We start from the raw sequence: 12,193 nt of genomic DNA, 5'->3' as shown, positions 1-12,193 counted from the left end.
TAAATGCGAAGCGTCTACTATTACTTATGTAACAACCTATACACATGCACATATACCTTTTTTATGTATGCTTGTGTGTGTAGGAGAATGTGCTGAAATTCATTTGGTTATTTAAAATTTCTATCTAAACTTAGCTGAACAGCTGAACCACTGCCTCTTCCATACTCAGAGATGCGGATGCGTTTGACTGTGGGGAAAAATGAAAATATTTCAAAGTTCTGTGAAATTCGAAAAATTATTGGGAGATCAGATAATTTTTTCTGTTTTCTATTTGCAATATTAATCACATTTCAATTGGTCAATGCGGTTTCTGGGGTGAATTACGGTAAAGTAGCTAGTTTTTTAGTTCAGTTTGCAATTATACTTGAGTTTATTTGAAGTGAAACATTTCCAACCAATTGGATGATATACATTTTGGAGAATATGAAATTCCATTAACTGACCGGGGGCAGAATCTATTAGGGTGACATAGTTGCTATGAAATCTCAACTCATTTAGGTTTCTAGCTATAAAGCATTTGCATAAATTAAGTAGAACACATAGACCATTCTGTTTATCAAGTACGTTGATAAGAAATCGGAATTGAAGTTAGGAGTGAAATTATTTCGGATAATCAATTTAACTGAGCAATAGAGTCCATAATTGTGCTGACAGGTTTTATTTTTAATTATGCATAAACATTCATATGAAATGCTTACAACAAAAACCGAAATCGCAATTCTGTTTCTAATGAAACAGAATTTGGTAGTTTTCTGTTTCTAAGTTATTCTGTTTTATTTCTGTTATTTGCAGTTTTATGCAGAAATACTACTATTAATTAATAAAAATAAAAACGACTACCTTTCTGTTAATAATACAATTTCCCTTCTAAAAATACTCTTAAACTTTCAAATTCTGTCAGGAAACAATCGTGGTAAAGTTTATTTTTTTAAATAATGAAAGAAAAATTAATTATCTTTCTGATTATGTCCTATAACAAGTAAATGTTGATTATAAGCCAGATGAAGAGATTTAAGCTCCTTTGGATATCCACTTATGTATATATACTCTTGCTGATGCGTTCTTTTTATTCAAGAGAATATCCTCCATGCGTTGATTGCACTTTCTGTGCTGATAAATTACCTTTGGATTAGGCGCTCTGTTAAAAAATGCATATTATTATAACTATTAGTTTAGAAAAAAAGAGGAAATTTTTTTAAATACACATCAAATGCTTTAATTCTGAATTATGATTTTAAATATTTACAAATTAACTGCGATTAATAACTTCAGATTACATTTATTTGACAAAGTGCCACGGCGTATACGTAATATTTTGAAACCAGTATACATATTTAATTCCTATATACATATTTATATACATATTTATATACATATTTGTATACACGCCCGCTAAAATGAATTCAAAGCTTCTGTACTACCTTTTATGCAACCATAACGCCTTTGCATTTTACGCAATAATTAATACTGCTTAAATATTTGAACATTAGGGTAAGCACATTTTAAGTAAAAACGAAAGAAAAATATTTTATGCAAATGTTTTCAGAAAAGTAAAGAAATGTTTTCAGATTAAATTAATTCAGATTTCAAACCCCATTCATAACGATATTATGTTTAATATACTAAAATACTAAATACAAAGTTTTTAATTAAACATTTATTTTCCAATAGAAATTTATATACGAGTATAACATTAAACACGGGAAGACTAAATACAAAGTTTTTAATTAAACATTTATTTTCCAATAGAAATTTATATACGAGTATAACACCTGTATATTGCTGCTCAAATACTATAATATTTTTTGATATGAAAATTTCCTTCAACGCTTTAGAAATCCAAAATTCCTTTAGATCTTGAGATTATTAAACTCATTACAAACCGCAGCACCCTAATGTGCCTGCATGCTTAATTGGGTTACATCAATCCATTCATTGGACGCATCGTCTGTGACAACGATCATTACCGAACTGTCATTTAATCGCGGTTTAATTAAACCGCTACGAACGATTTTACGTTTATCGCATCATGGAATCGCTTTTGGTGTCGCACAGGCCCACGTGCGTGCAATAACAATGTTGTAAATCATGCGTGAAGCCATAAACGCAACTCCATGATTTTTCCATGTAAGTGTGTGTGTGTCTATGTGCGTATGGGAAGGTCGTAAGCCTGCGCTGCATTGGTTAATCATTATTTTAATGTGCTCGGTAATGATAATAATGTTGTCGATGATAAAATTACCGTATTTAAGTGTTGCATATCACTGTCAATCAGTGAAGTTCAACTGATATGTGCTCCGTTACACGGATGTTTGGTTGTTGTGTGAACCAAATTTATTGCATATGCGCATATATGGAATTTTATATTTGAGATAATTCTGTGTTTAACTTATAAATATGAAATATATATATTTATAGAGACACTTTATAACACCTTTATGGTAGTCGAAAAAGTCTTTTCGTATTTTGTCATTAGATGTAGTTGCAGTCGTATATCTCCAGTGTGTGTCATACTATATATTGATGGAAAGATGAGATTTTAAGCTTCATTTGACCAAAAAAAAAATGCCGGGAAGTTGAAAAAAAGTTACAGCTGTTCAAAAATGTGTGAAAATAATGATTCGCTATATTTTTAAATTTTTGTATAAAACAGGAAGAACGTCAGGCAAGCCAATGAAATTTGTGAAGTTTACGGAGACGATGCTGTATCAGTTTGTATAGCACAACAATGGTTCCCTCTCTTCCGCTCTGGAAATCTCGATTTACACTGATGGAATAATGTCTCTAACGGAAAAATAGCAAAAAGTGGTCGACCAAAATGGTACATATTAGTTTATTTATTTATTAGTACATACTCGTATATAAAAAAAATAAGTTGAAGTTTGATTAGAAATACGAAGAGACATTTTCGACTACCAAATCTATACATGTATTATTAATTAAAATATATTTTGTTAAGATATATACATTTTTGGTGTAATAGCAAACAAATCAGACACCCAATTTTTGACTTCAGCGTTGGGATTGGAGTGCTGCTCAGCCAATGGGTGACCCACCAATGTAAACAAATGGTAAAAAGAAAGGGTCAAAACTGGTGAATACCGCCGGTGGGGTAGCAGCTCCCAGGTAAGTACTTTGATTGTTCCTCAATCGATTTTGCTTTGTGTGCAGTTGTATTGTCCTGTAACAAAACTATTTTGCCGAGTCTTCTGGCTTCTTGTGGTAGTTTTTCGATCAGAGCATGATTCAAATTGATCATTTATTGTCTGTAGCGATTGGTACTAATAGCTTCACCAGTTTTTAGAAGTTCATGATATACCACAGCCTTCTGATCGCACCATACACAGAGCATTGCCTTCTTACCGAATAGATCTATTTTTGCAGTCGATGTTGTTGGTTGCCCCGGATTAACCCATGATTTTGCTCTGTTTAAGGTTCTTAAAATAAATCAATTTTCATCCCAAGCAACAATTCGATGTAAAACTGATTTTCTTTCGTGTCTTTGAAGTCACAAGTTTTCTTTCGGGTTTTCATTTGTATTTCATTCAATTTATTTGGCAGCGATTTTTAATGCTTCTTCAGCATAGTTTTCAAACGGTTTGAAATTGTTTGTTGTGCAACATTTAACATTGCTGCCATTTACTTTTGACTCAAAGTATCATCTTCATCCAATATTGCTTGCAGTTCGGCGTCTTCAAACTTTTTTCTGGTCTTCAACATTCTTCATTTTCACATCAAAGTCATTATCTCTGAACCGATAAAACCATATTTTGCATGTTGTTTCAGATAGAACATGATCAACATATGCCTCGACAAGCATTCGATGCGACTCTGCAGCACTTTTCTTCAAATGGAAACAAAAAATTAATGCTTTCCGCAAATCATCACTTTTCGACACAAAATTTGACATTTTCAACACAATGAAAAAATATGATGATGTTTGCTCAATGACAAAATTTATTGACTATGTTTGACAGATGACAAGCCAACCCAACATAAAAAATAGGGCTCGTTCAAAACAAAATGCCTCCTACCAACACATTTGTATCTTAACGCTCACTTCATACGCTAATTCGATGTGGAATCATGGGTAACAAGTAGATGCTATTACCACGCCTACAATGTAGGTCTTTCGGAGGATAAACGTCGAAATCGACTTAGCTTTCACATTACACTTTGAAAATTTACACCGAATGTTCTGAAATGGATAAATGACCTTCATTAATGCGCTCAACAGTGAACTACTATTTCAAAATGCCAAGAGTTTCCAGAGGGATTTATTGGCAATGACTTCCATTATCGAGAATGGCAACAGCAATGGAATGTGATGTGGCAAACCCAAAATACATAATGTTGACTGCTGACATTTCGGGACAAATGTGGCGTCATTGACTGCAAGTGCAAATCTCTATACACAAATGTAGCGCTGTAATTGAATTCACGCACATAACCAGTAGCCGAAAAACAACAGTAACGCCAACCAGCGCTGTCGATTGCGTAGAGCAAATAATGATGCCGCATCGCAATGTCAACTGGCGTGTAAATGCCACGCTCAATTCCGGTAATTTAAGTACACAGCGTTTGGCGAGACGCGGCGGCGCTTGTAAAAACCGTTAGACGACGGCAATAAACAGTGTGCTCGGGCCAACAAGCTTCCCTATGAAAGCAATAGAAGGCGCTGTATTTAATTCCTGCATAGGTCAAAACCTATTTCAGCTAGTTGTCGGCCATTTTTGCCCACTGTGCCTAATGGTCGTTGGATATTTCAAATTTACAGTCCGCGAATGTCGCCGAAGCGTAGACACTGAGGGTGTCAAATGAGCAAATGTCATGGCAGAGCGGATTTCCTGCGAAAGCCAATGAATGCCAGAATGAAAATCGAAAAGCGTGAGCGAATGGGGAGGAAGGAGCGTATCAGTGGCAGCTGTTTTGTTGACACTAATGATGGACATAAATATGCCTTGGTCAGGTGAATTGCGCTTAACTGTTGTTTATGATGGTGTGTATATAATTTCAGTTTGCTTTTCTTCTCCTCTTTTATTTGGCTAATAAATTTAATGTCATACAAATTGTTGTTTCCAAACATAAAAATTACCAATAATTGTAAACGAATTAGCCAGAATGTAAACAAAATCTGAAATTGAAGCGCTAATGCTGTTTGTTTGACACTTCGCGTATTTAAACGCAAATATTTGAGCGACTTAATGAGTATGGCTTGATTATCTAGCGCTGCTATTAATGAGGTCATCAAAAACAAGAAAGAAATTGTGTTTCAGAATGGTTCTGGTTGATATGAGGTAGCATTTGAAAAAAAATTGAACGCTAGCGGATTACGATTAACGGATACGAAATATTATATTTGGCTGCCTCCGATAGTTTCAGCTTTAAACTGTATTATAATCCGTTAAATCCAGCCAAGTTTCATAAACTTTAGTAAATTAGTTCTTTAGTAAGTCTAGACGAGATTTCTTTGCGCTAGGAACATAGGACTCACAAAAAGATATTACAATTAGGAACTGAATATAGATGTGCGCTCTTGTTCCTCTGAGGGCATTGACACCAGGAATACTAAGCTTCATCCACATAAATCATTCTCTGACGGATCTCAGGAAAATTGTTTGAGTTCAACAGAAATGTATTAATCTCCGAACTTTGCCATGAACAAAAAGTCCTCCAGTGACCAATAGTTTCCACACAGAATTATCCAATCGGCTCTTCCTATGATCTCTTTAAAATTCCAAACTGCACCTGCTCGAAGTGTGAGAGGCCCGAAATTCACCAAATTATTCGTTGCAGCCTTATCTCCAAACTCTCTGAGGCGGAAGTGAAAACCACTGGAGGCGACGTGCTTTCACAGCCGCAATTTTATGTTTGTTCCTCAACAGGGTGCTGCTACGACGCAGCTGTTGCTCATGCATTTGTACATAAATTTCTCGTTTGTCGTAAAACCGGCTCACCAACGCATGCCTGTATGTAGATTTCTCCATAAAAACCGCATGTACTGTCGCACTTTCGTCGGTTTCCGTTTGCTGTTGCATGTCCGCTTCGTTGTTTGCCTGCTTCCGCCAATGTTGAGCTTTATGTGCGCCGCACTTTGCAGCCGAATGGCTGATTTAATGTTCGCGACATTAATGTCTGTGTGTATGTGTGTGGCAGACGCTTAAATCGAAATGCCAGAAATGTACCCGCATGTATGTACGAGTATGTGTGTAGCAGCAGCGAACGAAAAAGCAAATAAACGCTGCAACAAATTATATGGCTCTCTTGATATTTAGTGGCCCAATGATTGTGGCACTTATCAGGCGGAAAATGACCCCAAACAAACCGGTTATTATTATTTATACTTTGCTCTTTATTTTTATGACATTTCAACACTCGTTATGTGCAGTCATTCATTCATCGCTGAAGCACCAATATTTGAGGCCCCAGAGCACTACTTGTGTACACCTTTTTAATGATGGAGGTCATGCATTTTTGATGACTAATTTTTATTTGATTGTACTTTGTGCATTTATTGATTTTACCTTTATTTTCTGTTTACGATTTAATGATTACATGCTTGATTTGGAAGCTAACAAGTAAATGCTTGAAGGAGTGATCGCACAAAAGTACGATGCTAGAAAATAATGAGTTGTTTGATGAAATATCACCTTTACTTCCCTTCAAGTTATTTGTTGCAGTTTTTCCTGTGTATTAAAACTGTTTTCCTTTCACTTTAAAAAGAAATAAATACAAATTTCGATCAAATTAAATCCCAATAATACCAACCGGTTGTTAGGGATAACCTTCTATCAAAAAATCTGTAAATTCACCCATACGGGCGGCCGTTAGAATGCCAACATATTACTTTAAGATTTTAGTATGGATCCTTCCATACCTCACTCATTGCTATTGCATAACATGTTAACAAAAGTTACAGGTCAAAGCGAGGAAGCGGGCAATAAAATTTTCGTGATTTTTTTGTAAATCATCTATATAAACAACCTACCAATAAGAAAATTATGATGTGAAAGAAAACACTAAAATTTTATCAACATGTGTTGTCTTTTTCTTTTGTTCTAATGCCGAACAAAACGTCGGTCAAGTGTCCACCATCGCTCCAATTGCATATCTCCACCCGTCTATTCCAATTTTCGATGACCCAGTGCACCACTTCGACTGTAGCGCATTGAATGTTGTCTTCGAGCTCCTCCAGCGTTGCTGGTTGATTGGCGTGAACCTTTGATTTAACATAACCTCAGGGAAACTACTCTTGAGACGTTATCTCACGTGATCTCGGCGTCCATTTTACTGCACCATCTCTTAAAATAAACAAGGCGCCAAACTTTGAGAGCAATATGTACTTATTTAGACGTGAAACATGAGGCGGTGTAAATAGAGTTTGTCCGCGTTGATTTCATCAAATTCATTTTCTGAGGAAAAAAATCAATCAATATAAAAACGCTCGATATTGGAAGTTGCGGCATTTCCTGTCCAATTTAATAATAAGGCCTCCAATCCGCACCAAACGGTAAATTTTTGGCGATGCAATTGTGTTTCATTAGTCACAAGAGAATTTAACTTAATTAAATTTTCTGCTGTGAAAGCTTTGAAGTTTTACAGTTCCGAACCTGTGTCCCAGTTTTTTAGTTACTACGCAAGGTTAGGTTGGGATAAGTTGTAGGATTGATCCAAAATCTATGGATCTCGCTTGGACAGATATCGTCCTTTGCGTTGCTCATAAACTCTTACCATCACGATCCTCACGAAGCGACGAAGCGGTTTGAGCTAAACACAAATTTATTGAAGCGGTTGATATCAACGAGCTCAATAGGTTCGCCAAGGTGAGAAATTTCAATCTCAGTTTGGCAAAAGCCAGGAGGAAGTGACAAAATGATTCCACCTCGCCTTTCTCCATATTATTGCTAAAGCTATATCAAGAAGAGCGTCCAACAGAATATTCAGCTGCACTGTGGGTAAACCTATTAAATAGTCAGACCGCTTATGAATGAGGCGAGATTGTCTTCGCTAAGAGTCAATCGTTCGAAGCACCTCTTAAGGTTTACTCTCAGACATAAGGATCTCACAGTCGCACAAATACTGGTTGTTGACTAGCGCGAGCTGAGCTCCGTAGATGTCCAAAAGTTCAACGCCAGAACGCAAGAGGAGATCGGAAGACCGACACGTTTCCAATCGGATGAAAATAGGGCAAGGGTACCCTTCCTAGCAGGTTCATAAACTTTGCAGTTTCCGGTGAATCCGCTGTGACTGGGCATAGACATAAATAAACGTAAAAAAATGTTTTTTAACAAAGTAGTTTTATAATCGAACAAGATAAGAAACTGATTTTGGTCTCAATGTTGACAATAATTTTCAGAATTATCAAAACTATTGACCAAAGTAAATAATTTCTCTTTGAAAATAGAAACTACTTATCACTATTGAGCAACTATTTATCAGCTTATTGATTACAATAGCAATCATAATAATTATCGCACTCGCCATCTAAACTATCGCTACGGTAGCCCCTGCACGTGCTTTCAGGGCTATCAAACTATTTTCACAAGAGCGGGTTGTGTTCCAGATAGTGCGCAATCAAGCGTTGCGCCTCTCGCCAACCGCTCTCTACCGCACCATGAACCGTCGAATAAAAGTGTGGATGCGTTGCTTCGCCGGCGAATTGCAATAGCGGCTTGCCGTCTCTTTCATCGAGGATTGGCGTCGCCAAGTCCGAGCTGCTAGTTCTTACTTCGTCAGTATACACGGAGCGGAAGGAATAACTGCCACGAAAATTGGGGTTACTGTGCCAGCGTGTGCGCAGAAATCTTATCGGTGTAGGCACTTCCGGTTTTAAGAATTTCTTAAAAAGCCACAGTAAAGCGTCGAACACCTCAGTTTCGGGTAGAGTTTCCATGTGTCGTGCATGTTGACCAATTATCCAACCTTGCAGTAGGCGAGGTTGACACGAAACGCGATGAAAGTTAATGATACCCTCGAGCCAATGGTACTCCGTATTACGTAGCTCCGCCAAATCTTCCTCACGCCACAGCAGCGAGAAACCAGGCCAATCTAGCGGTACGAATGGTTCTTTGAACTCGAGGTAAATTTTGTTCACTGTACCCAGTTTGAGGCCGTCAATTGCTCGACATTTAGCCAGTGGCAGTGCTGGTGTGAATAACTTATGATGGATCTCCTTGAGCACACCCAACGAAACGGTGCAGATGACATGATTCGCTAAGATGAGTTCGCCATTCCAAAGGCGTATGCGGATTTCGCTTGTCGATGACTGCCATTGAATGTGTTCAACGCGCGCGTTGTATTGTATACGTTCATTTAAGAGTCCTAGATCGGATGCGTCTTCCCGATCCGCTTTCATTAAGAAACGCAGAAAGCTGCAAAAACCTTTATCTTTCCAATTTAGATGTAGATCGCCCTCACAATCCCGATACTCGTGTTGACCCTTACCGGATACCTCGAACAGATGATCGGCACCATCCATTGAACTTAGCTTTTTCTTGCAGTTCTCAAAAAATTCACGCGCTATTACCCTGTCGATATCAGGCATCGTCTGCAGATTGCGCCAAAATGCATCCGTGACGTACGCGCCTAGTGAACCCTCATAATCTTTCAAGCCCACTTGTTGTGCTGGCTCTAAATTGGAGACAACTGCTCTGAGTCTATCGATCACAGCATGGGCGACTACTTCTTTATTGGAGCGTATGCACTCGAAGCCTCCTTCAATTTCATCCGTGGGCTGCAGCATATCCAAATCGCGCGTTAGCTCGTAGATTGCATTGCCCTGCTCGCCGTGACACCACTGTGCGCCCAAATCCACGACATTGTCCGCAAAGGGCACGGTGTGTATGCGCCCACCAAAACGATTCTCAGCCTCAAGCAGCAAAACATTTTCGAAGCCGGACTCCAAGAGGCGTGTAGCTGCAGCTATGCCAGCTGCGCCTGCACCGATAATCACAATACGCTTGGATTTCATAACTTTCGTTTTCGTTGACCTACCGTTTGTTACCGTTAAAACCGATCGTTATACGATTATGGAACTTAGGAGGTAACGAGCTACACTGATGGTTTCAATTCACGCGCTTTCAGTTCAGCACCCACTGAACAACTAACTTTAGGCGACGCTGTTCAGTTGTTGAAGTAGTCACCTTAACGCTTGTCGTACTTTGATAATGAATATCGGGGTGGTAATGATTTGTTTTAGCTCGCCACTTATAGTGTGAGAGATCGTGAGAGAATTACTAGTAAATACCTATGCTTGAATGTGTGTAAAAATGGCTGATAAGGAATAATATATATAAATTAGTTTAATATTTAGTTTAAAAATTGATATAAAAACTTGCAACGGTAATTTGTTTATTTAACTGGCAACTCTCTTCAGTATGTACTATGTAAATATGCCATACACTCCGGCAAAGTTGTAGGTAATGAAGTGGTCATTAATTTTCAATCAAAACACCTAAAGTCAAAATAGTTAAGTAATCTTTGGTTTCCGATGGCTTTCATTCTCTCACTCAGGGTCAGAGTGATGATGAGTAATTTCATTTTTAAATATTCAAATATATTTGTAAGAAGGTTCATATTTTTGAGATTTTGTCAACATGAGTTTTCAGCATTTAAATCAAGGAATTTAAAGCCGTATATAAAATCAAAAATAAAAAACTTCGATTTTTCCTCTGAAATTTTGAGGTTATATTAGCTAAACCCAACAGCCTCCACGAGTTAATGAAAAATCATTTGAAGATGTGCTGATTTTATTAGCAAACAATGATATGTAAACCTGCCAAAGCAGAGTAAGCAAATGAATGACTGATCGAGTATTAATAACAGCGAGTGCGTATGCTTTGATGGATCGCTGCAGAAACTCGAGAATAATGGAGGAAAGCGGACGTTGCTGCAACTACTACCATAATCACTTGCTGCATTGGCTGTCATGCATGTCACAATCATTCACTCAATAAACCCACTTTCCGGCTGTCACTCAGCGTAGCGTACATACATACAAATATACAGTTACTATGCGAGCGATGGTCATACGAGGGTCAAATAAGCAGCTACGTCGACAAATACTCGAATTTTTCCTGAATCAACAATTCCAAGGATTTTATTTACCCACTCAATGACAAGAGTCAGCTGGTGAAGGAATGCACACACACAGCCACTTAAATGTAAATGTCATAAGTGTGTAGTGAAATGATTTACCGACAAAAATGATTAGATACCAGCAGATAGCCAGACAGAGCTGAGTTGACACAAAGGATGTGGACGTTAAGGTTGTTCAAGTGAATAATAACAGAAGACACAGAAGATGGCAAATGATTGACAAGCGCAACGACAAAATGCTTGTTGATGGCCCGTAGTGGCGGGCAGGTGGACGAAGCAGGAACAAAGCCATAAGGCTGTTAATAATTCATGAGTTTTGACAAGAAATTATCACAGACATTCGGCGAAGCCGTCGGTCAACGCACTGTGAGTATATACGTGACATATAGTACATACATAGAGCAAAGCAAATACGAATTAAATTAGAGAAAAGAACGAAATATGAGAAGGTTATTCAGAAAGAAATATAGAAATTATTAGCATTATTCCAAATGCATTTAATTGAAGGGAAAATGAAGGGAAGAATTCAATTTAGATGAGGAGGCAGGAAGATTAGAGTTTTTCGGGGAATAATTCATTGTTAGCAAATGACTGTAGAAGTATTTATAACAAAAGTACTTAGCTTTACTATTTGAGTGGCACAAAGCATTCAATGGAGTTCGGGAAGTCGTCAAAAACTTGTCTCATGCGAGTCCAACCACCTCTGTTGATGGCGATAACATCGAAATAGTTAAAGAAACAGTACTTGAAAATCGTCTTGTTGGGATCAGAAAGATGGCCGAGAAACTCAATAAAATACCCAAATCTTTTGCAAAATCCACTTAGAGTAGAGGTCTCCAAACAAGTGCTTGACAACGTAGCTGAGGACCGTACACTCGTCATTCGCACCATTACTGTTGACAAGACGTTTGCTTATGAATATGACGTCGAAACTGTCAAACAATCTAAGGAATGGTGCTCCAAAAAAATAACCTAAAGTGAAATTAACCAAAATTCGCTGAAGGCTGCCCAGATGAGGTTTAGTAAGTAAGTGTTGGCATGCTTGCATTGGCTCAAGGGCCTACTATGAAGGCCCAGTCGAGGTTAGGTTGGGGTT

General features: G+C 37.8%; 1 protein-coding gene and 1 long non-coding RNA gene across 2 annotated transcripts in view; one reads left to right on the top strand and one right to left on the bottom strand.

The window, feature by feature from the left end:
- Positions 1–12,193, top strand: part of LOC126762465 (uncharacterized) — a 290,496-nt gene that overhangs the window by 70,740 nt on the left and 207,563 nt on the right. The window lies entirely within an intron of this gene.
- On the bottom strand, positions 8,403–10,099 carry LOC126762459 (spermine oxidase-like). Its single transcript, XM_050479210.1, has one exon. It carries the CDS (start codon positions 9,968–9,970, stop codon positions 8,540–8,542), a length of 1,431 nt encoding a protein of 476 aa, XP_050335167.1. The 5' UTR covers positions 9,971–10,099; the 3' UTR covers positions 8,403–8,539.

This window comes from Bactrocera neohumeralis, chromosome 6 (assembly GCF_024586455.1).
Source record: "Bactrocera neohumeralis isolate Rockhampton chromosome 6, APGP_CSIRO_Bneo_wtdbg2-racon-allhic-juicebox.fasta_v2, whole genome shotgun sequence".
NCBI lineage: Eukaryota > Metazoa > Arthropoda > Insecta > Diptera > Tephritidae > Bactrocera > Bactrocera neohumeralis.
This window is presented reverse-complemented; position numbering and strand designations above follow the sequence as displayed.